The sequence below is a fragment of the Orbicella faveolata genome, unplaced genomic scaffold (genome assembly GCF_042242905.1).
Source record: "Orbicella faveolata isolate gen_17 unplaced genomic scaffold, um_ofav_v1 contig_46, whole genome shotgun sequence".
Classification (NCBI taxonomy): domain Eukaryota; kingdom Metazoa; phylum Cnidaria; class Anthozoa; order Scleractinia; family Merulinidae; genus Orbicella; species Orbicella faveolata.
Genome location: NW_028301576.1, coordinates 4,316,908 through 4,341,247, shown reverse-complemented (window position 1 = coordinate 4,341,247; position 24,340 = coordinate 4,316,908). Strand labels below are relative to the sequence as shown.

At 39.8% G+C, this 24,340-nt stretch overlaps 1 protein-coding gene across 1 annotated transcript in view; it reads left to right on the top strand.

Moving 5' to 3' along the window:
- Positions 1–24,340, top strand: part of LOC149098040 (uncharacterized) — a 63,139-nt gene that overhangs the window by 36,121 nt on the left and 2,678 nt on the right. The window contains exons 27-43 of the mRNA XM_089277543.1: positions 149–204; positions 482–624; positions 1,341–1,444; positions 4,326–4,469; positions 4,755–4,795; positions 5,272–5,392; positions 7,500–7,616; positions 9,119–9,255; positions 10,491–10,683; positions 14,121–14,348; positions 16,617–16,688; positions 17,570–17,826; positions 20,364–20,497; positions 21,113–21,226; positions 21,793–21,920; positions 22,016–22,098; positions 23,557–23,647. Of these exons, the coding sequence (XP_089133669.1) occupies positions 149–204; positions 482–624; positions 1,341–1,444; positions 4,326–4,469; positions 4,755–4,795; positions 5,272–5,392; positions 7,500–7,616; positions 9,119–9,255; positions 10,491–10,683; positions 14,121–14,348; positions 16,617–16,688; positions 17,570–17,826; positions 20,364–20,497; positions 21,113–21,226; positions 21,793–21,920; positions 22,016–22,098; positions 23,557–23,647 (2,163 nt within the window). The remainder of the gene's footprint in view (positions 1–148; positions 205–481; positions 625–1,340; positions 1,445–4,325; positions 4,470–4,754; positions 4,796–5,271; positions 5,393–7,499; positions 7,617–9,118; positions 9,256–10,490; positions 10,684–14,120; positions 14,349–16,616; positions 16,689–17,569; positions 17,827–20,363; positions 20,498–21,112; positions 21,227–21,792; positions 21,921–22,015; positions 22,099–23,556; positions 23,648–24,340) is intronic.

Genomic DNA, 24,340 nt, shown 5'->3' with positions numbered 1-24,340 from the left:
CAAGTCGCCTGACGCAAACTTTGCCTATACCATGTAACCTGCCGCAAAAAAATATCGTCACGACACTGCTCTATTTTTAATATCTTTTAGTGAGGTATCCAGCCACTGGCTTCCTTCAAATTATGTATTTCCTTGTGTCTTTTTTCAGCAACAGTTCTTTCGTTTTATGACGGATTCAATGGGAAAAAATACAAACCTGTTGGGGTAGGTAGAAATAGGATTGTTGAATTTTTTGGTCGATTCCACTAGCATTCAATACCGAATTATTATGAAACCCAAATGGAAAACAACAATAAGAAAAAAAAAAGAATAAAAACAAACGAAACGAGAAACAGCTCGGTCAGTAATTTGACTTTGTTGTGAATTCATTCGGGTTTGTTGTTATTTTTTGAGGGCGACCTTACAAGAACACGAACACATCGCAAAACTCTCTTTACGATATGCTGACAATTAATATTTGTATCTTTTTAATATTCCATAGGCAGCTTAAGTTTGCTCTGTACATGGCAACCTTTACCCATTGTATAGCATGTGGCTGGTTTCTACTCGCTTGTAAAGGACTTGAAAATGGCGATCACCTCTGCTCAGTGGATTCTTGGGTCGAGAGGGAAGAACGCGGCTTAGGTAATTTGAACCTGCAATAAAACACAACTGAGCACCTAGGTTTTCTTTATTCTTTTCTTTCGTTATTTACTTTCTTTATGTCTTTTCTGGTTTTCTTCATGTCCGTCTGTTCTCCCTTCTGTTGCCCGTCGGTCGTTCAGCTGTCTATCTATTTTCCCGTCTGTCAGTCTGTCTGTCTCTTTGTCTCTCTGTCTGCCAGTAAATGTCTGTCTGTCTGTCTGTTCGCCAGCCTGTTATCCCGTCTCTCTGTCTGACTGTCTTTCTGTGTCTGTCTGTCTGTCTGCCCGTCTATCTATCGGCCTTTTTGTCTATCTGGCTGTCTGTTTGTCTGTCCATCAGCCTGTTTATCTGTCTGTCTGATCTGTCAGTTTGTCTGTCTGTTTACTTGTCTTCCTGTTTGCCTGTATGTTTGTCTGTCTTTCTGTCTACCTATCTGCCTTTTTGTCCACCTGTCTGCCTGTTTGCCTGTCTTTCTGTCTTTTACCTTCCAGCCTGTCTGTCTGCCTGTTTGCCTGTCTGCCTGTCTGCCTGTTTTCCTGTCTGTTTGTCTATCTGTCCCTCTGTTTATCTCCCTAACTGGCAGAAAGCGAAGGTGAATAGCAACCCGAAAAAGGGCCTGGTAGGTCGTATTTCCGGTTAAGATTAATTTCCCTTTGAGTTGTTACATTCCTAACGAAATAAATCCTACAGAATTTAATGTCGTTCTTTGTCGACAGGAAATTCAACAGTTGGTTTTCAGTACATTACTAGTCTTTACTGGGCAGCGGCTACCTCAGCCTCGGTTGGATACGGGGACATTCATGCACACACTACGACCGAGGTAAGTACCACAGTGATCCCACGATCTAGATTATAGCCACTTTGAAAATTACAGAGAAATCTACGCACCAGCTTTACCGAGTTGGTATTACCAATTTGAATGTATTGCTTAGCAAATATCAGTCACCATAGTTAAACAGCTTGCTGTGTGCTCTCAGTAAAATTAAAGTAAAACACGCGGCATATAACACACGTACGAAATGTCAGTTGAAACGTCGTTATAAGGTTTTATTATTCCTAGTTTTTATCTTGTTTTTTACAGCTTAGTTATTTTATTAGTTATTTTTTTAACTCATGTTTTAAAATCATTGTAAAGCGCTATTGGATAGCGATAGGAATAGCACTATATGAATAAAGTATTATTATTATTATTATTATTATTATTATTATTATTATTATTATTATTATTATCGTCCTCACGTAATGTTTGCTTAGCGACCTTAGGGCCGAGACCAAACAATGGTCCTGGGGCACTAGGGGATAGCCAGTTTTTAGCTTGATAGCACCGTCCTCAAAATGTGTGCTGTACCTAGCAAGGTTATCTTTTGTAGTTCACTGATGCTTAATTGGCAGGGAATTCTTCCAAGATAAGTTTCTAGTCCCTTTTTGATAGCTCCAAGTGCTCCAATGATAACTGGTATCGTTTCCGTTCTCATGCCCCACATTCGGCTTGTTTCGATTTCCAAGTCCTTATATTTGGATAGTTTTTCGGTGATGTCATTGACCCTTCAGCGTGGTTGAGGTGTTAAGTTGTCTTCCAACATTTCATGCTTTCTGCGATAAAGTTGACAGTCACAGGGCAGATCTTATAGATTTCCACGCACTTTATTATCCACGTGTGAGGTACACTATCAAATGCTTTCTTATAGTCTATCCAGGCTGTGGATAGGTTCTTTTTCTTGGTCTTACAGTCCTCCAGAATAATCTTGTTTATCAGGAGTTGGTCTTTGCATCCGTAGCTCCCTCTCTTACAGCCTTTCTGCTCTGATGGTAGGAGCTGGTGTTCATTCAAGAAAGTGTCTGTTCGTTCTGCTATGATGGATGTCAGAATCTTATACATCGTGGGAAGAGAAGTAATCGGTCTATAGTTCTTTGGGTTTTTTGTTTCTTCTGTTTTTGGTAGTAGATATGTAATACCTTCAGTAAGCCATTCTGGTGTTTCTTCGGGCTGTTCAATAACCTTTGTGTAAGCTTTTGCTAGGTCTTCATGTAAGCTGACAAGATGTTTGAGCCAGAAATTAGAAACTTTATCCTTTTTAGCGGAGCTCCGGCGGCCCGAAGGGCCGCCAAGCGGAGCCTCATACTCATATAGGAAAGAAAAAGAAACCCATGAGTTGATTTTCTCATGGTTATCATGGCTAGCGGTATTGCTCGTGGGCGCGTACGCACGACGGCGACGACGACGGAGTCGCGCAAGATGGCGGCCATACTCCAAATAATAGGTTGACTGAGACATGCAGCTTTGGTTTACCGTGCACTTCTTTGATATTGGACATCTATGTTATGATCAATTGACACCTGTCAAAACAAGGTATCCGCTGACCAGTATCACGCGGGCTCAAGTTTATAGCTCATCGAGGTCGCGTGTTTTTTTGAAGCTCACCGCTGACCAAGTGCTGTTTTTGGTTTGGATCGCGGGCTCATGTCACGTTAACTTGTTGAAAACAGGCCAGGATTGTTCGGAAGCCAGTTAACGTTAACCCAGGATTAACCGAATTATAACTTTTTCTTCTGTACAAATATTTTTTGCTGCTTTGTTTCGTGTATATGGTGATTATTAAAACTCAAAACAGAAGGCCAAACAATATACAGAAAACCTCACCGCAAAGTTACTAAACTCAAATCAAAATTAATTCTACCTTTTCCTGGGTTAGCTTAGTCGGGCTCTGAACAACCCGGCCCAGGAACTACGCTTTTAGGCTGGCCTAAATCTATATATTAGAAACTTTATCCTTTTTATTATTATTATTATTATTATTATTATTATTATTATTATTATTATAAGTCCTTAAAGTCTTGCCGCTTTTAACGTATGGTGCCGAGTTCAATCCGTGAGCCTAGGGCATTCATAAGTCTGCTGGATTACTTGATGGATAGAGTCCTCCTAAGTATTTGAGCAGTTCCAAGGAGGACGGTCTTCTGTAGCTCTGTTATTCTAATATTACCTGGAATCTTACCGATGTAGTTTTCTGTTCCCTCCTTGACAAGCCCGAAAGCTCCAATGATCACTGGGACAGTTGTTTTATTATTATTATTATTATTATTATTATTATTATTATTATTATTATTATTATTATTATTATTATTAAATGTGAAGAATGATCATCGCAGTAAATTTTCCAATTTAAGTCATTGGAAAGAAGAAGCATGAAAAAAATGTCAGGGCTTCAACGGGATTTTCTGCGATGATCATTCTTCACATTCATCTACAACCGCAGTTCAAATATGAATTATTTCATATAAACTTCACATCATCATTATTATCATCATCATCGTCATCATTATCATCGTCATCGTCATGGTTATTATTGTTATTATTATTATTATTATTATTATTATTATTATCAGGTACCATAAACCGTTGAAAACAAAAAGAGACAAACAGAGCTATATATGTTGAATTAATCGAATTAAGTTACTTCGTGAAACATATCTGCACACAAGGAAGCAGTTTACAAGTACAAACACAAAATAGTAATCACTCGAAAGGTATTTTTTTTGTTTTTTTCTCACTGGATAACTTTTTGGCTTGCTATCGAGCGAGTTGATTGACTGGCTAAATGACTCATTAATTGATGGATCTGTTAATTGACTGTTAATTGACTGCTTTCTTGCTTGCTCGATTAATTGATTGATTGATTGATTGATTGATTGATTGACAGATGACATTCGCGTTGATTTGTATGATCATTGGTATCGTTTTCTACGGTTTCATCATTGCCAGTGTTGCTGCCGGTCTGGCTAACGCTGACGCACAGCGGGCTCGTTACCAAGAAAGACTTAACGCTATCAAGACTTTCCTGAAGGTAAGGGGCAATGAAACATGAGATAGTAAAGTTGCTGTCATACTCTTTAGTGTAACATGCAACTAAATGAGTTGCCGAAATCAGTTGCTAAAACGTTTGCAGAAGGGAGCTCAAATTATTATCTTGACATAAGATAGCGAGGAATTGATCAGAACAGTTCCATAGGATCTTCTGAACTACAAGAGGTGACCAGAGAAGATATATTTCTCTCCTTTAGACGCCATTTAGTTTCTGTTTTAGTTTAACTAGTGCTTTATAATATAGCTTTGCTTTTGTTATTTTTAGGAACAAGAAATATCTGACAAACTCACAGCCCGCATTGTAAGGTATGTCTGTAAAAACGTTTGTAAAATTTGACCATGAGTTTATTAGACGAGCCTGAAGCAGTAAAATAGGGATTGGGAATTACAATCAAATCCGATGGAATTGGACCGGGATTTGGATCGCTCGGTCCGCCAGAGTCCTCCCCACAATTAGACTCACACAATGACATTAATTAACTGTTAAACGGTGAGCTCGGCTGAGGTTTCTATCAGTCGATAGAAACCCATTGCGAGTTTTAGCATACCCCAGTCAGCAAGCCGACCGAGATAATCGATCAGATGGATCGGCCTAAGGTGTTTTCAAAGATTAAATAGCTCTTGGTGCCATCTATCGGGATAACAAGAGCATCCCCGTGTACCCAATCAGTTTGTCTGTTTACCTAATCACGGTCGTTCTGTCAGTTGCTTATGCAACTGCAATATCTTTTTGAGATATGTTTTGTCCCCTTAAATGTCAACTCTTGCGGTTTCTTTTACAGCTATTATGAATATCTTTGGCTACGAAACAAAGGAGTCGACGCCAGTTCGCTGTTTGAAGGTCTGCCGCTGTCTCTGCAAGCTGATATTTCCCTCAGTCTGTACAAAGACCTGATTGAACGGGTAAAAAATTCCTTTCTCTTTGCGTTTATTTTTTATTTAGGGTCATATCATGTGTAACAAGACGAGTCTGCGGACTGTTGACAGTGTTGCAACCTAATTTTTAGTTTATTACAATGCCAAAAAGATTATTACAATATTGTGGCTCTATTTTAGAGTCACAGTCAGTAGTTTTATCAAAACAAGTGAACGGTAAATATATCAAGGCTAATAAGGCGTATTATTATACATCGAAATCGTTATCTCTTTTCTGATTGGCCGAAAGAGTACAGTGAATTTCGAAACCAGCGCTTGTGACGTCATCTCTGCAGATTATACAATAATCATGTCAATGACGCTCAATGTCATAGGTAATCATGTCATGTATGACCGCGGTGCATGATTTCTGAGAGTAATAATCATGTCAAGTTCGCGCGCTTTGTGTTGCTTGCCGTCAGTGAAGAAGCAAAAACATGACTTCCATTTTTTTTCGTTCGATGTATAATAAAACAATTATTGGAGTCGGTTTTTTTGATATCCAGAATAATCACGGTCTCGGTAAGGGTTATCAGCCCAGCCTTCGGCTTCGGCTGATAAACCCTACCTCGACCTTGCTTAGGAATAGTAATTGGACCGAGTGGAGTACAATTCAGGGAGTAATCCCGCGAGTAATTTCAAAATCGGACGAGCACGAAGCGCGAGGCCGATTTGAAATTATGAGCACGATTACTCCCTGAATTGTACGACACGAGGTCCAATTACTAATTAATCGTATCTATAACAAATTTCGCAATTAAAAATGTCTTTTGAGAACTTCTTTTGAGCGAAAACGTATGTAGCGCGTTTCATATGTTTTGACAACTCTAGGAAACATTGCAAAAAAAGCCATTAAAGCGCGCGCAATCGACTTGCGAATCACGTGGGTATCCAATTACAGGTGTCCAGTTACAAAAAGTTCAAATTGGGTACCTGTAATTGGACACCCACGTGATCTCGCGCCGATTACGTGGCAAATAGGCTCGCGGAGAACAAATCACGGTCGAGATTTTCGTTATAGATACCATTATTCTGGATGTCACAAAACCCTCATCCAGTAATTGTTTATAAACAAGCAATGACATAACACGATGTATCGAGCTAGAGAGGCGATTAATGACATCTTAGAAAACAAAGTTGGGTATCAAAATTCAAGATTTATATCATTCAGGAACCGGCCAGCAAAGTGTCTTGTTCTTGCAACATCAGTCACGCCATTCTTTATGTCTTCTACAACCTGTTCTCATTTATGCGTAGTTTCTGCTCTCCTGGTACTGAGAGTACCAGGAGAGCATTATGCTTTGCTTAATCTTACAGCATCTGTTTGAAGCAAATAAATAATCTCAGATCTCGGACAGGGAAACCAAATGATTATCGTTACGCCATCGTTTTCGAAAAGCTCTAGCCTGCAGAGCAGGCGAGATTTTTTCGAGCGAGCGCTGACATCGTAAAAAGTGTAGCCGCCATCTTGAATTTTTCATGCAGTGGAAGACTGGAGAGAGAAAGAAAGTTTTACCAAGGGGGTGAATGATAGGCAAGAGGAAGGATAGGGGAGGGGTGGAGCGAAGAAAATCTCGCGTCCTCTAATTTTTCCCCTCCCCCATCCCCCACCGTCTAACATGGCGGTCTAACATGGCGGTCGCAAGGTTGTAACGCTAACTCGCCCCAATAAGACGCCCGCACTGTAGGCTAGAAAAGCTCCGTTTTCCACAATGTTTTCCGGCCACATTAAAACGTAAAGCCGGCGTTTTCACATACTTCCGGTTTGAAGAGCGTTTTCGAAAACCTCCGTTTTCTTAACGGATTAGTGTGGACGGTAGGCCTAACCGACCGCATAATTAAAGCTGCGTTCTCTAGCTAAATGTTTTGGTTGGGTAACGATAGAATCGGTTTTAGCTTACATACTTAGTCCTATGAAAAAGTTCCTAAAGGCAAGCCTGCCACGCTATACAATTATGATGGCTAGCTTCTAATAATATTTAATGTCCTTCATAGTTTGCCAAAATGAACGACGAGATGTCATGCATGTAGTTTAATTAAATCCCGAAAAAAATTAATCCGCTAAACAACTGTTTCTTTTTTTTTGTCCAATCAGGTACCTTTATTCGAGGGCACGGAGATCGGTTTCTTGAAGATGCTGTCCATGAAAGTCAAGCCAGTTTATTTTCTTGCCAAAGAGTATGTGGTACGAAAAGGAGATATTGGACAAGAGGTTAGGATGGTTTGATATACTTCAATACCGCAAATATAAGCTCACGCATCTGCTGTTCAGTTATGTTAATGCTGACCCTCAATAGCGTCTCGGGTTTACATAACTTTCAAGAAATACTCCCAATTCCCCAAGTGTTTAGATGTGGCTGTGTAAACACGGAAAAAGTATTCTATTACTTTTATAAATATTTCTCAAGAATACGCTCGAATCTAAAACGTCACAGCCGTGTTTACGTACTCTCATAAACACATGCACTTATCGGTCAATGAGAGCTTGGGTAGTATCTCAGTTATTTTACAAAGAAAATTATGACTTGCTGACTACGGGGTCAAAACATGCACTGAAAGAGACGCGGGCCCTTGCCAATAAATTTGCAACTGGAGAGGAGCAAAAGTCGCCATTAATGCCGTTTGTCCTGGGGGAGGAGCTGGTTTCCTCCACCGGAAAAGTTGAGAACCTGGACATTTTAGGCTATTTTTCGACTTGTATAGTATATTAAACTTGCCGGTGAGAGCATAAAGAGCGAGCCTCCACAGCATATTTTGGAAGAAGAGATTTATGTATCGCGGGTTCATCAGCTACGAAATTTTTGTTGTGAGCTAGTGACTATTTGTAACAACCAGTTTAAGAGATAATATTTCGATGATTTCTTTACCATCATGAACTGAGTGAAAGAAAGCTTGATAACTGATGAGCCAAAAATGGCCGATTTATTTTCTTTGCGTTGTTTTAAATTTACTTTTTCGTTGGAAATAGTAGTTGCTTCAGTAATAAGGCCAACAAATCTTGCAGCATATGCATCGTCGCGCCAAGCAGTACGTACGTTGGCGAAGGTGAACTCAAATCTACCGCCTAACATGTTAGTTGCCACAACTTTCACCACTTGTCGTGCAATGTTGAACAACACTTTTCAATTTGCTACAATCAATATTGCAGGAGAGGTTGAAATAAAATGTTGCCCTTCTTATTCTACCTTAAGCTTAAAATACGGGAATCATTGACATGGACTTTAGTTTTATTCTGTGCTTTATTTACTTTGCCTAGGGTTGAAAGCTTATATTTAGGCCTTCCCACAAATTTCCACCCATATATATTTCCGGAAATTCTCAAAAAACTTTCTAAATATCACAAAAAAAGAAATCATTTTGTTTAAAAAATAAATAAACCGATTTTGAATCACTTGGGCCAAAATTTTGAAACTTTTCTTGCATTTGTAGACGGGGAAATCACTGAAATGGATGTTTCTGGGATAGAACTGAGTGTTGTTTCACGAAAATAGCAAAGAAAACACAGGGTTCAGATACAAAAAGCTCGGATTATTTCTACATATTCCTCAATTTTCTCAATATCTTAATATTTTCTAAATATCTCGGAAACTTCTAAATATCTCCCAAAATAACCGCATATTGGTGGGTAGGTCTACTTCTATAAGTATAGGCCCTATTCACCATGCCAAAGACATAAACAACTTATTAATGTAACTCAACATTTTATACGTGTAGATGTATTTTATCCACCGTGGCACTGTGGAAGTTGTTTCTGAGCACGATGAACCTATTATCTTTGACACCATGGGTGAAGGAAGATTCTTTGGAGAGATCAGCGTTGTATTCAGTTGCCCCAGAACAGCATCGATCAGGTTATGACCAATAGGTTGAAGTCAATCACAGAAGCATACGTTTTAAAATCCACCTAGTTATTACAAGCGATAGATCGATTTGTAGTAACAATAAAATAAAGAAAGGTTTATCAGGTTCCCCGAGAGAACAACCGATCTTGTTAAAGAAAACTTTCATCTCCCTTGAAGAAGATGGTGAGAGAACAACATAAAGTGTAATTTCTGAAGATTGAGGGACGAATATAGTCAGTTAGCCGAGGGGAGGAGTTCTTCCAGAAAAGTTGGGTGGGGATGTGCGGCCCACTTCCCAAAACCCTTACCCTATTTATGACCAAAATCTGCGTTTTTTGCTACCCTATTTATGACCTGTCCAAAATTTCGATAGCCTATTTATGACCGTTGCGGCTGACACAGTTGCCCCAAACATAAGTCATGAAGGGCTTTTGTTGACGGTTTTATCGATGAAGATGAAAAGGTAGCTTCTTCTAAGAAACATACCCAAATCAAGACTAGAGTGCTAAAACCATACCCTATTCATAACCAAAATGACCAAAATCGATACCCTACATGACCAAAACGACTGAAAAACTCTACCCTTTGGGGCCGCACATACCTATATAGCCCATATAAAGGAGTAACCCTCCTCACCGGGGTCAGTCATAATTATTTGACGGCACGATGGAGAGGCTGGCGGGGTGTCATGGGACGTTTAGGGACTACGGGCTTTTGGCGGGAGATTTAAGTCATTCTAGGTCGGTTAGACACACGTGCTGTTAGAACAAAAGCGTTAAAGCTTTTCTTTTAGCAACTTGTATGAATAATTGTAAAATGTTCTAGCTTGTTGATTTTGAATCCTCTCGTGCCGCTGCATTAGATAAGGAATACTCTTCCACATATTTTTTGGCCACATCCAAAGGGTGGGTTGTCAGTGGTTTTTCGTATCTGGCATCACACAGGCTCTAACTGTTTGATTTTGTATCTTTTCCTAGCTGCCCATTCACATGCACCAACAATATGCTGAGCTTAGCTCAAAAAAACTGCTCGTTGCATATTTTAGTCAGTCTTTTGTTCCGCAGTTCAATGAGTATGATTCAGTTCCCAGGATGTTATTATCAGAAACCTCAAAAAGGCGTAAATTGTACCAACGAGAAAATAGTAAATTGCTTCATTGTAGAACTTTTGAACATCTTTTCATAGCTTTCGCGCCTTTTTTTCTTTGATGTCGTAACACTTCTTTATGACTCCTATTTTTCCAGGGCACAAACAAATTCTGATGTCTTTGTGTTAACCAGAAAAGACCTGGACGAAGTACTCACTCACTATCCTCAAATCCGCAAGAAAATCCTTGAAACAGCTGAGGAGAGACAAAGAATGGTGGCTGAACGCGCTAAGGCTTTTGCCAAGAAGAAAGAAGAGGATAAGAAACGAGAGGAGGAAAACAAACTCAAGGTATTTTTATGATAACTGTAGAAATTATCGCGCGCTCATTGGCTAATCTTCAATGTCAATAATCGGACAGACACATGAATTTATACAAAGCTCCTGGTGACTAGTAAAGAGTTAGACTGTCAAACTTGAAAACTTCAGTCTCGGAATAGGAAATAATCGGAAGATTAAATTCAGTAAAGTCAATAGCCTACACTGATCTCCGTAGAGCGATGACCATAATGTTACGAATTAACCGGCCTGGTAAATGTTTTTGATATGACGACGAAACCCCTCAAAGAGCTTATACAGTTCGTTCAAACTGTCTGCGGTCCTCACCCGCAAACCTGATCTCGCCCAATTCCAGTTAAAAAATTGTAAGCGTGCAGCGTGTAGCTATCGAGTTATGGATGCACGTGAGAGGTTGCTAAGCACGAAAGAAGCATAACACGTTTTCCTCCCCTCTAACTTCTTGAGGTGCACTTCAATACACTGTGTTCAGTTATAAAGAAAAATAGTACAGATAGCGCGGGCATTGGGTAAATAGAATGATCGCTGTATTAAGGTGGCTGAACACAGTTTTTGATACCTGTGTTTCATTCACATTTTTCTCTAAAACCCTTGGTCCTTTGGTCGTCAAAAATGGCAACAATCAAGTTAAAAACTCAAATTTTAGTTTTTTGGTAGTTAAGCTGACGTATACACCTTATTCCAAAATGGGCGCAATTTTAGTATTCTTTTGTTTACTTGCAAATTAGCCCTTGTTGCCTCGTTTAAGGGAAAATATTCTTTTGAATTTCCAGTTTAAGAACGAGGCAACAAGGGCTAATTTCCAAGTAAACAAAAGAATGCTTAAATGGCGGCCATTTTGGACTAAGGTGTATCTGCTGTTGCCATGGCAACATGAATAAATATAAACAACAGGCCTTTAAAATCGGTTTAGTTTAATTGCAGAAAATCTAGTCATTAGATTTTATAATTTGCATGCAACAAGCTTGTAACGATGCTCGCAAGTTAACACTATTTTGATAGCGATTCAACTTTAGTTATCCCTTGTTGAAGTTTCACTGGAATATCTAGAATTTCCTTTGTTAAAGTTCAATTTTTAATACTCCAGTTATTTATTTAGTTAAGTATTTTCGTGCCACATTTCATGAAATTCTAATGAGCGGTTCTTACGCTGACGACACTCAAATCTTTTACGCTGACAATGAACTCTCCCACGTTGAAGAAACAATCAACAATGATCTTATCAGTGCTGATATATGGTTTGCGCGAAATGGTATGAAGAGGAACAGTTCAAAATACAAGGCGATGGTGTTGGGAAAAAATAAAGGAACTGATGATCCAGTTTTCAAGTGCGAAGAGTCACAACTTCCCATATCCAACACAATGGAACTTCTTGGCGTGACAATTGATGAGAAATCAAATTTTGAAAAGCACATCCCTAAAATATGCAGAAAAGTCAGTCAACAGATCGCTGTATTAAAAAGGATGCAGAAACTGTTGCCTTTTGAGACTAGAAGGGATCTTTACAAAGCTTTTATTCTACCACACTTTAATTACTGCTCCGAAACGTGGCACTTGTGTAATAAGAAGTCGGCTGACAAGTTAGAGATGGTGAACAAACGAGCGCTCCGTTTTGTTTCTAAAGATAAGTCCTAGCCTTATGAGGAACTTTGTAAGCTTATCGGTCTCTCAAGTCTTCGTGAACAGCGATTAGCGAAAATATTGTCCACTGTTTTCAAGATACTGGCCAGCAATGCAAGACCAGCAAGTTTACGTGATCTTATAACAGTAAGGTGCTCGACTTATAACTTTAGGGGCACCAAAATACTGGACCTTCCAAAAGTACAATCAACAACTTTCGGCTTACGATCATGGAGATACGCTGCATCGAAATTGTGGAACGCTATACCGGACGAATCTCGAAAAATACAAACGTACACTACTTTTAAAAACAACTTAAAGACATTAGTTCTCACGGGACTCTGAGCGCGAAGTGGATCTATCTTTAATCAATTTTTACTGCTTTTAATGTTCATATTTTCATATATATTTTACTTGTGACTACATTGTTAATTCTTATATTTTGATATTAGGCAGTTCTTAATCTTAATTTATTTAAATTTATATACCTTCAAAAGGCTCTTATAATTTCTTTTTTCTGTTTATTTTTTCGTGGCGTACCTTTAAACTAGCTTTTTTAGCTAAGCGTACCGACCACGTTAAATATATTGATTGATTGCATTCAGTCGCAATTTTTTGGTTTACTACGCATGCGCTGCATTTAGCCGGGTTCTTTGGGGGTTCTTTCGATAACAACGAAAACTCTGAGAATTGCTGGGTTCTCTGCATCGTTACCTTTTCTAACATACCTTTGTAATAAAAGACTAAAACCATCAACACACTGCGTCCAATTACGAAGAAAAATAGTTATATATTCTCACCAGGACCATCCGCAAACAAAGCCTTAGACTAGAGAAGATATGGGAGACTCAGCCCAAGGCGGTCAGGAGCGGGGAGCTCCTGGAAGAGTGCTGGTTCATCGCTGCGGGGAGGTGGGTGGGACGCGAAAAGAAGTATTCGTAAAACCGAAAAGACTGGACGAGCTATCGTGACAAGGGAGTGGCCTTATGTAAGAGTCCCACCATTGGGACACGTGATCAATTGCCACGGACTGCACGCGGTATGCTAGGGTTACGAAATCAGCGTTCTAAGGCTATTTTGTGCGGTGTCCCTAGAGAGAATAGCACGGCTAGTGCGGGCATTGAGCAAATAAAGTAATCGCTGTATCAACGGCATATTTGTTGTTTTTTAATCCTTGTGTGCGCGCTGAATCGCATGAGCAAGAGCGCGCGCGAAAACTGTGTTCGGACTTTCGCGCTAATTGTTTCTGCGCATCCTTACTGCGGATGCAAAATTCACACGCCACGTCATGCATGAGCGCGCGCGGTAAGTAATAAAATTAACGATGATAGGGCAGAGGCCATTGCTATAGCTTTGCCTGGATTTAACGATCTTGGATGTTCGGTTACCCCCTAATTTTCTTTCCAGAAACAGATTTTATTTAAAATTGTCTCCACATGGTCCAAAAATCAACAAGAAATCAATGTAGGAAGTTAAAAAAAAAATTTCAAGATTTCTGTCCATTTCTGTCCACGGATCCTGCCATCTTGCAGCTGCAAGGAGCGTGAAACTATGGTCGCTAAATGCGAACTTGTTATTTAAGGAACCTGACATAACGAACTCATCATCCTACATTGGTAAAAGTCTCACAAAAAATCAATGTTGGAAAATTTTCGCGCGAACGTCCTTAATACAGGTTCACTTTATGTCGCTTAAAAGGAACTGCCCTTGGTTTAAAAAGGTAACAATGTAGAAATTTTGAAATATTACATCAAACCATACCACTTCGAATTAAATTTGACTGTTTTGAAAATCTGTTATCTCTTTTGCAGGAACAAGAAGAGGGAAGCGACCAAAACAAAGCCACTTTTGAAATTGAAGAAATTGCTGAGCCCACGCCGACTGCTGGACAGCGTATCTGTGCCAGCTTAAAGTCGCTTAAAGCCTATTTGGCCGATCTGTTTGTCAACTTCGTGATCTTACCCAACAGCAAACTGATGCTCATCAAGTACATCAACTGCTTTTTTGTGTTTGCTACTACCCTCACTATAACGTACATGGTAAGTCAACGATCGTACGCTTAGGCTCGATTACCAACCGCTGTTCGAGAAAGGAGCGCGCGCTCCTCCTCTGAACTCTCTCTCAGGGAGGAACGTAGATCGAACTCGTATGAGCGGCGGAAATCGAGCCAGAATAGCGCTTACGGACAACTTGGTTTCGAAGCGTGGAACTGAAAAAAAAACTGAGAAAAGCTGGCAGATAGATAGAGAGAAAACAGATTCAGGTGAATCGTTAAATACAGTACAATGGGTTTCGAAAGGTCGACAATCAAATGCATGACCAACGGCTATTAAAGTCTTGAAGACTCTCCACCACGGACTGGACAGGATCCTTGATCGCCGGCTTTGTATTTTAAGACCATTGCGCTAGGGTAATTAAGAGTCTCTCAAATATGAATGGACAAATATCCCACAACAATCATCCAATGTGTGGAGGCGCGGTGACCTCGTGCGTAGTAAGTGCGCTCTCCTCGAATCGAGTGGTCCGGATTCGTGTCCCGGTCGGGGGCTTGATTGTGTTGTATTCTTGGGCAAGACACTTTACTGTCACATTTCCTATCTCCACCCCGGTGTATTAATTTGCATCGGTGAACTTAATCCTGGAGGGAACAGTGCGATGGACTAGCATTCCATCCAGAGGGAAGTAGAAATACTCCTAGTCGCTTTATGCTACTGAAACCGCGGATAAGCGCCGGCCTTATGGGCCACTTGACTTGTATACAGGTTCTACCTTTTTAAAGCACCCAGTGTCTACTACAATACAGAAACATTGCTTGTGACCGTCACAAATTAACCCATAAAGAGCATTTTCGCATATTGCACTGTGGAATGCCCTACCTGATCAGATCTGATCAATTAAGCGCATGCAGCTCGCTCATACATACATACATACACACATAAGCTTTATTTAAGGTCATTCCTCACATTTGCATTGCGCATCCTTACTGCGCATAATTTATGGCGTCATTAGCGCGCGCTTGTGCACGCGCATATTGAAAACATGACGGATTTGCCTTGATATTGAGCTCTGCCAGTTGAAAAATGGCTCTAGCTCACCAACGAGCATGGGCACCCCAATTTTTTTTCCAGTCGCTGTGATCAACTAATCATAAGCTTTGCGTGAGAAAAGACTGATCTAATTTCTATTGCTGAAAATTGAATAAATAAGAAAAATAGCAAATACACTGTGGTCCTTTCTATTTTGCAGTCGGTAACCACGTCAAGAAATTTGGTTCAAATTTTTAATCAAGGATTTAGCTTTCTGTCTGAATCAAACTTAAACGTTTATTTGTGGTCCGAAACAATGTATTGACTGTAGTTTAATGCGCGTTCTTATGAGTCCGGGCTTACAAAGATGGTAAAATTACTGGGAATGCGTTCTTATAATAAGCATTAAATAATGCAAAAATGGGGCATTTTCAATGCCTCCCTGCTCCTTAATGAACATGGGCACCCCCCTTTTTTATTTCAAAATTGAAGTTATCATATGACAAATATTCAGTGGACAAAGTTTGAACAAAAATCTATTGTCACTTTTATTTCAGAGGAATTACCTTAAGCTCGAATTTCAGAGTAGCTTGACAAGCTAATATTTCCTAGAACAAAATATTTGATAACGAAAAATTAAAATAGAAATTGCTATTTACATATTTACAGTTGACTTATATTAACTAATTATAAAATTGTCATTTACATGTTTCATGAATTGGCTTTACTGATGTGCTTTTTGAAGTCTGACAAGTTACATAACCTTATAAAATTGGGTAGAGAATTCCATTCTTTTGTTGCCAGATAAGTAAAGGAGTGGAGACCAAAAGTTGTAGTTTTAGGTTTGGGCATTTCCAGTATATAGTTTCCACGCATGTTGTATGAAGTAGACCGGAACGAGAACATGTTTCTCATATAGGCCGGATAGCTAGTGAAAAATAAACTTTTGCTTACTTCATTTAAGTCAAAAGTCAAGGCGCATCTTTTTAAACGTATCTATAAACTGTAATTACCATTATATTTAGTCATTTTAGTTTTACAAGTATATCTTTTTGATTTGCAAATTTGCTATCTCAATTTATATTTCGTTCTACATGCATTTGTATCGAGCACTCCTACGATTGTGTGAAACCACCTCTATATTTCTTTGTTTACCTATTTGATTTATATATTTTGTAAAGCGGTGCTAGATTTGTATAAGCAGCGCTATATAAGACTAAATTAATTGCCATTATTATCTATTATAAACTGCTAATTACTTCTGCCACTACCTTTTTTCAGGCTGCTTTCCAAGATCACCCATGGTATCTATTTGCATTCAACTATTTTTGTGAATTTTCATTTTACCTTGAGGTGGGTGCTAATAACATGCCGTAGTAAATAAAAACAAGAAACATAACCCGCCAAAACTTCCACTTCTACTATTATTATCATAAGTTATATCGCTGAACCTCTGTGGATAATAGGCCATTTCATAGTTACCTTGTGCCTCTGTTTCAAAACGATTCCAAGTGCAAAACCTTTCATATGAAAAGGAGTTTGATTGGCATCAAAATGAAACTCATTTTCACGTGAATCGTTTTACACGAAGACTTGTTTTGACACAGTGGCAAAAGGCAACCCGGAAATTGCCTATTGCAGTGCATGACACGAGCCAAGATATCTTCCAGCTGATTATTTTTTCCTGTTCGAGAGGCACGGAGACTGGATTAATTTAACAAATGGTCAAGTTCGCAATAACAGGGATTTGCGGTGGTGCACTTGGCTTCATCGTGGGATCAGTGAACGCGAGGGAGGGACGGAATCCCACATAAAAAGGACGGGGGTGCTCGTCGGAAATTACCATGATACGAAACCATAAGAGGTACGAAGGTCCTGTTTTGTGGGCGTAGCATGAAAATTTTTCACCCTAAAGAGGCATCCAATTCTAAAACAACATCTCGTCTCCCGTCATATTTTGTTTTTCGCTCAATACCCTAAAGGGTACCGCGAAAACTCCCACTGGGGACCTTTCGAGGCTGAACACGCTAAAACGTACCAAAACCGCTTTATCAACCACGAAAAGGTACAACGAGCACCCCTTCCCTTCTCATATGAGAGTTTCCCCCGGGGTAGTGAATTGTGCTAGTTCCTGGAAAAGATTATCGCTAAATTAAGACATTAATTAATTGATTAGCAATCGCTGTGAGGTCTTGGGTGATGAAATTACTAGATAATTGTTTGATTTTCAACAGATATATCTCAACTTCCATATGGCGTACACAAATCACATTGGTGAAACCATCTGTGAAGGCCACAGATTACTGATCCACTACGCTAAAGGAAAGTTTCCACTCGATCTGCTGGCTTCCTTTCCCATCGACCTTTTCGCTCTAGCGGCGCAGGCGGACAGACAGCTCTTTGTGTTGTCGTATTTGAGGCTGTTGCACCTACTACGCCTTGTTCGTATGCAGCAATTTTTCGTCGAGTTGGCAAAGGGGCTGAATATCGAGTAAGCATCAAATCTGAACGTATTAAACGTCAGTTACACTTCTACGAGTGTTCCTTTAAGAAGGAATTCCTGACTAAGTCGAGCTCCTTGTATTTCATATCCGACATAGTTTGATGCATCGATTGCGGATCTATTTACACGTCAATGTAAGCAGCATGATGAACAAAAAACACATTACGAAAATGGCTATTGAACGCCGATTTTTAATCCATGTTACACGAGACAACTTTTGACGCAACCTTGTTGCGGCAATGGTCGGCAACGGTATGTTACTGAAGACGATTTTTAACGTAACATTCTAACCTCAGGCAACAATGTTACAGGTTTTTGGATCACTTTCAAAACCCTGCAATTAATATGTTGTCGCAACCAAATGTTGCGTTAAAAGTCGGCGTTGAAAATCGGCTTTTGCAACTTCACCTTTACTTTTCTATATTTTGGGTCCGTTTTTAATAAAACAATTATTTGAGCCCAAAAGATTAGGAATAAGAGAAGGTGGCTCCATAGGGTAATCATTTATGGCGTTGCGCGCGCAAGTGTTATGTTTTGAATGCTGTTTTTGCATTCGCTTTCACACCCAGTCCTTTCAAACTTATTAGTATATGTAATAGGACTACATGCTGTTCAATTTGGAAATAATTGGATGAGAAAAATTCCGAGGACTGCCAAATTGGACGAGGCCGTAGGCCAAAAACAGATGAACATGGCGAACTTACCTACTCGTAGTATGCTGTAACTCTTGCCGTTGTATTTTAGACGGCGGTCTAAGGAGCCTTGCATAACAACAAGGCTATCTGGCTCGTGTTCATCTCCATTTTGCTGTCTTAACTCTATATAAAATTGGCAAAGAACGTGGTCAAGCTCGTCTTCGGGAATATCTCCTCAACCTTTCTCACTCCGCTTCGCTCAGCACGCCTCAGGTCAAGCACTTTAACCCAGGTTTTTGTGCTTTGGGCGTTCTAGTTGTGATTTTTCTCCCTCATCTCGATTAAATCAGTACCATCTATCTCTGCAAACCTAGCTGAAGATTCCAATTGAAAGTTTGAGACGTCAAAAAGGTGGAGAGAAAGGTCGGGAAATTCCGCCATTATCAAAATATATTAAAACTGAGCGAGCTACCATCGCTGGCTGACGTTTGATGGCAGTGATAATAGCTCCAACCTGATTGGCCAATACTCGGTTCGTTTATTTATCTTGACATTTGATTGGTTGATGGAAGGTATCCAGATTTTTCTCAGATTGGACAGTTTGTTCAAAGCTAAACTAAACGTTCGAGCAAAAACTATCCAATTTCTTTTAAATTTGGACAGTTGGCAAAAATTAATAAAAATAGACCTGTTGGCAATATTGGATTTTGATGCAGCTATATAATTACATGTAATAACGAATGATTAAATAGTGTTTTGCTATCATCTCTGTTAAAATTTTGGGCTTTGGTCTTGAATTATAAATGCCCAAACAAATGTGTTTTTTACTGTTTGTGTGGCTTTATTTGTGATTTTCTTGAATTTTCTTGAAATCTTCCAAAATTTTTACAACACATCGCTTCCAGCGGGATACGAATTTTAAACACGAAAAAAGGAGGGTTTGTAGAGGCCGTTTTTTCGTTTGTTTTCAAATTTATGTCTTTTACCGCTGCAAAAAATCTGGTCATATCAATTCCCCTGAAAAACGAGCTCCGACTGAAATAAAATATCTACTGCCAATCTGCCAAAGTTTACGGAATTTCACTGAAGGAAACGCGAGAAAATTCACTGTCAGTTTTGCTTTTTGTGCTCATGTTGACGTCAGAAAATATCCAAACACACTAACGTTTTCCTTCGAGCGCGCGCAAATTACTTGAGCTTTCGTCCTCAGCGCGCGTGGGATCGTAAAACTATAGGGAGTCACCTAAGTTATTTTTAGACATTGTACCCAGTTCTTCCGCGGATGTTACTCCCGCGTTGCGTGGATGTTTTCGTGGTGGATCTGATGGTCGAAAGTGCAGGCAGACGCTCGCTGCCCAAGTAGCAAAAGCAGTTTTTGTTTTGTAAACAACGGCAAAGAAATGAAGAAAGAGTTATAACGCACGCTTACACAGCCATTGTACTCGTTGCCGTTGCCGTTAAAGTTTGCTCAATTAAATTCCCTGAGACCGAATAAATGGCAAAATAATGAACAGCCAAACGAACACAAAATAAATGAAAGCCCAGCTGAAAAAAAAGCGGTTGATAGAGCAAAAATTTAAACATTCCTGGTATGAAACGAAACCAAAACATATAAACTTACGTTCCCGCCATTTCGTCTCAGGTAGTTTCGAGAAAAACGCATCGCGCGAGTAACATTCTCGGAAGAACTGGGTACCATGTTTAAAAATAACTTAAGAGGGTTACCTTGGATAGAAGGCCTATATGGGGGAACCTTGATAATCTCTTGTCGCACCTCGTTGGCTACAATCACCTCATATCAAACAAGCGCGAGTTGAATAATTGTTGAATAATAAACCAATAGCGATCCAACTCTGAATTCATAACTTGTTTTCTCGTGCTTGTTTTCAGTGTATCTAAAGTACGCATGAGCAAGTTCATCTTCCAGCTGATCATATGTATTCACGTGTTTGCCTGTTCTTGGTACTGCGTTGCATGCCCATTGAATGAATGTTCTCCTGATCGCAACTGGATCGAACATCAAGGTAGGTATTCCTGTGGTGGCAGATGCCCACAACAAATCTGTAAATACGTTTTGAAACCAAAAATACATTGTTTAAACAGTAATTTGTTAACAGCCAGTCCTTCTTCAGGAGTTTAGTACTAAAAACTGCTGATAAAGAGCCGTTTTCAAGAGTGTCAAAAGAAATTCACTTTGCTTTGCTTTTGCATTACTACGTCACGTGAGCGCCATTTTGTCATCCAATCAGAAGTAAAAACAAAACCAGTCGTGACTCACGTCGCGTCAGCTACCTCTGCGTGCTCTCTGATTGGTTTGGTTTCAATACACTCGATTGAAATCCGCTTTATCGGCTGAAAATAACATTAGATCAAACATCCAAACTCTTCAAAAACGCGGGGCAAGAATAATAAATAATCCAATCTCTGGCCCTGCAGGGCATATATTTAGACTGCTGAGTCCTCCCCAACGTATTCACATAGTACAACCTTAGATTTTAACTTTTTTTTTGGAAGTCAACTGGCGTTTATACCTTTACCCCACCAATTGGTCACTTCCAGTAATGAGCCACTTTTTGATTCTTGTTTCCTAAATGAAGCGTGAAGGCTACGTGTAAATTTTGAGAAATATTTCATTTCAGAACTCTTAAACTCGCCTCCCTTGCCACGTTACTGTACCGCAGTTTACTGGGTTTTAACTACCATGACTTCGACGGGCTATGGAGACATTCATGGTGACAACTTCCAGGAAATGGGTAGGCTCACTAACACAGCTGATCAATTTTAAACTTAAAAAAGGCTGGCTACTTGATTTTCCGCGCCGAAGATCCCAGCTATAAACCAATCAGGAGCCTTGTCTACTGTCCGGATATCTTGCAATTCAGCTCGGATATCGCCGAATTTTCGCCAAATTTGAGTATGCTAAAAACCTAATCATACCTTTTTGGTTATCAGGCGCTCGTTGGCATCTCACGGGTATTATTGCCCAACCCAGACGAACTAAGCGCCAACGAAGCGTACCGAAGCGTACCAAGAAGGTATGATGAGGTACAACTTTATGCCAGCAAAGACAAAGAATTCCCTTGTATTTTTATGTAGTGAAGATTCTAAAAGAGCGTTTTCATTCACGTGGCTAGTAGTCATGCAAATTTATTGTTACAAAAGGAAATATTTACACAAAAAAAAGAGTACAAGTCCCACAGGATTGCTTTGGGACAACACAAGGCCGCTGTTTCATTGTTTTGGAGCACTAATATGGCTGCCGTTACGTCATGTGAAAACGCTCTGTAGGTTAAACTCTGATTCTCTCCTCTTTGTACAGCCCTAGCAAGTTTTGTTATGGTGTTTGGAAAACTTTTCTTTGGTTTTGTCCTCGGTAACATCGCTTCTACCTTGGCCAACGCTGAGATCAGACGAGTTAAGTACGAGCAGAAGCTTGGAGCCATTCAGGTTTGTTACGTTAGTTAGTCCAGGGTCTCTTCACGCTTTTCCATTTTTCCTTTCTAGTTAGTGGTTAATCACAACCGCTGTTTGTTATATTTCAGGCGCATATGTTAGATCAAAACATTCCAGGGACTCTACAAAATCGGGTGATGAACTTCTACGAATTTATCTGGAATAAAAATAAGTGAGTAAACTTGAGTAGTATTATCGTCTTCTGAGACACCAACAACTAACGTTATAGATCTCAGTTTGGGTCGAATACTCAGTCACTGTTCTGGTCACGACTTTTAGTTCGGGTGATGTAGCAGCTGTCGTAAGGTCTGACATGAATAGCTTGCTACCCTTTGAGAGAACAATAGAACAAACAACAGAAACAATGCCCCTAGCCCTAAAACAATAACAGCTGCTAACAATGAAGAGAATTACAAGCTTACGAGAGCTGCTACAATTTTGTTTAGTTTACGCTGACTCGATTGACCTCGATGGCATTCTTTTATGCGACTTTGATTGTAGACGGGCAACATATGTTTTTTTGTTGTTTTCGCAAATCTTGTAAGTTTCATTCAGTTTCTATGTCAAAAAAAGTTTCAATTACAGTTCAGAGGAATGGTACAAACCCAGGTAGGAAGACGAAGGCTGGGAAATGAAAGAAAAGCCTTTATTTTATCCCCAGGAGGGGGGGGGGGGGGGTACGCGGCCCGCTTCCCATTACCCTTACCCTATTAAAGACCAAAATCTGTGATTTTCGCTGCTCTATTTATGACCTGACTAAAAATTCGATACCCTCTATAAGACTTGACCCCCCTTCTTCAGACCTGCCTTATCAGATTAGTTCCCTGGTTCATACCTATGTTAAAGGTTTGTGAAGGGCTTTTGTTCATTGTGTTATGGATGATTGTGAAAAAGTAGCTTCTGCTATAACATGTACTTAATTCGAGACTAGAGTGCAAAAACCATATGCTATTTGAGACCAAAATGGTCAAAATCGATACCCTTTTTCTGGCGAAAACGGCTAAAAACCATATCATTTGGTGTCGCACATACATGTGTAACCCATGCCGAAGGGATTTTATCCAGTGTATATCATTAAACCTACCTGTCCCCTTCGTTGGATACTTTGACTTCATCAACAGAGGAGAATGTTGTCTGGATTCAAACCCTTCTCTCAGGCTCATGCCCAGCCAGGTCTTAACAGTATAAAGTACACAGTTAGTTTGTTTTCAATCCCCCGTTGGAAAAAGATGGCGGCTGTATATTTTACCACAATACCTTGCGAACCTTAAACAACCCATTAGGCGCAAGGAAAACCATATTTTTGTAATATTTGTGCGTGCTAGGTTGGAAGATGTTAGAATTGCTCTGAACAATTTTATGGGCGTTGTTAAAGACCTCGTGCGCTAAGAGTTATGGGTAAAATGTACCAGTCGCCATCTTTTTTCCTACGGAGGATTGAGCAAAAGATGTGTTTGCACTGAGATACAGTGTATGGATAGCCTGGTACTTGGTTCTAACTTTGGGTGTACATAATACGATACCATATGGACCTTCTACTCAACTCGGCTAACCGTGATCAATTCGATTCTCTAGTGTTGCTCCAGTCAAAGACTCATAACAACGCCCAACTGTTTTGATTTTGTTTTAGGGGCATTGAGCATAGCACTTTGTTTTATGACATGCCACTCTGTATGAACGGCGAACTCTGTCTGGGAATGATTAAAGACATCCTCTATGCGGTAAACTCTTTCGCTATTATTACATTTGGAATTGCTCATTTCATTCGTCTGCAAATTGTCCACCCCCTGGTGGCCCGGTGGCCTCATGGTTAGTGCGCTCGACTCCAGATCGAGCGGTTTGGGTTCGAGCCCTGGCCGGGGACATTGTGTTGTGTTCTTGGGCAAGGCACTTTACTCTCACAGTGTCTCTCTCCACCCAGGTGTATAAATGGGTGCCAGCAATCTTAATGCTGGGGGTAACGCTGCGATGGGCTAGAATCCCATCCATGGGGAGTAGAAGTATTCCTAGTCGCTTCATGCTTAAGAAACCGGGATAAGCTCCGGTTTGTTCGAATGGGCCACTTGACTCGTATACAGACTTCGTTCTACTTGCATATCAGTTTTTGTGAGGACCAAATCCCCAAGTGTCATTGCTACGTTCTCTGTTAAATTCTTCATTTTATACTTACTTTAAGGTGAAAATGTTTGTTGCCGACCTATATATTTTCTTAAGAAGAATAAGTCGCATGTTATATTAGAAGTCTTTAAAGAAACAGGACTTTTGGTCACTCTATGTTCCCTTTTCTGGATAAAAAACCTTCTTTGGAGAATACCACAGAAGAGAAATTTTGTCTTATGACAAACCTTTTTCAATGAAGCTAAGAAGAAGGTGGCCGAATTGCGAAAATGCAGGTTTTTGCTACCAAATTTGTT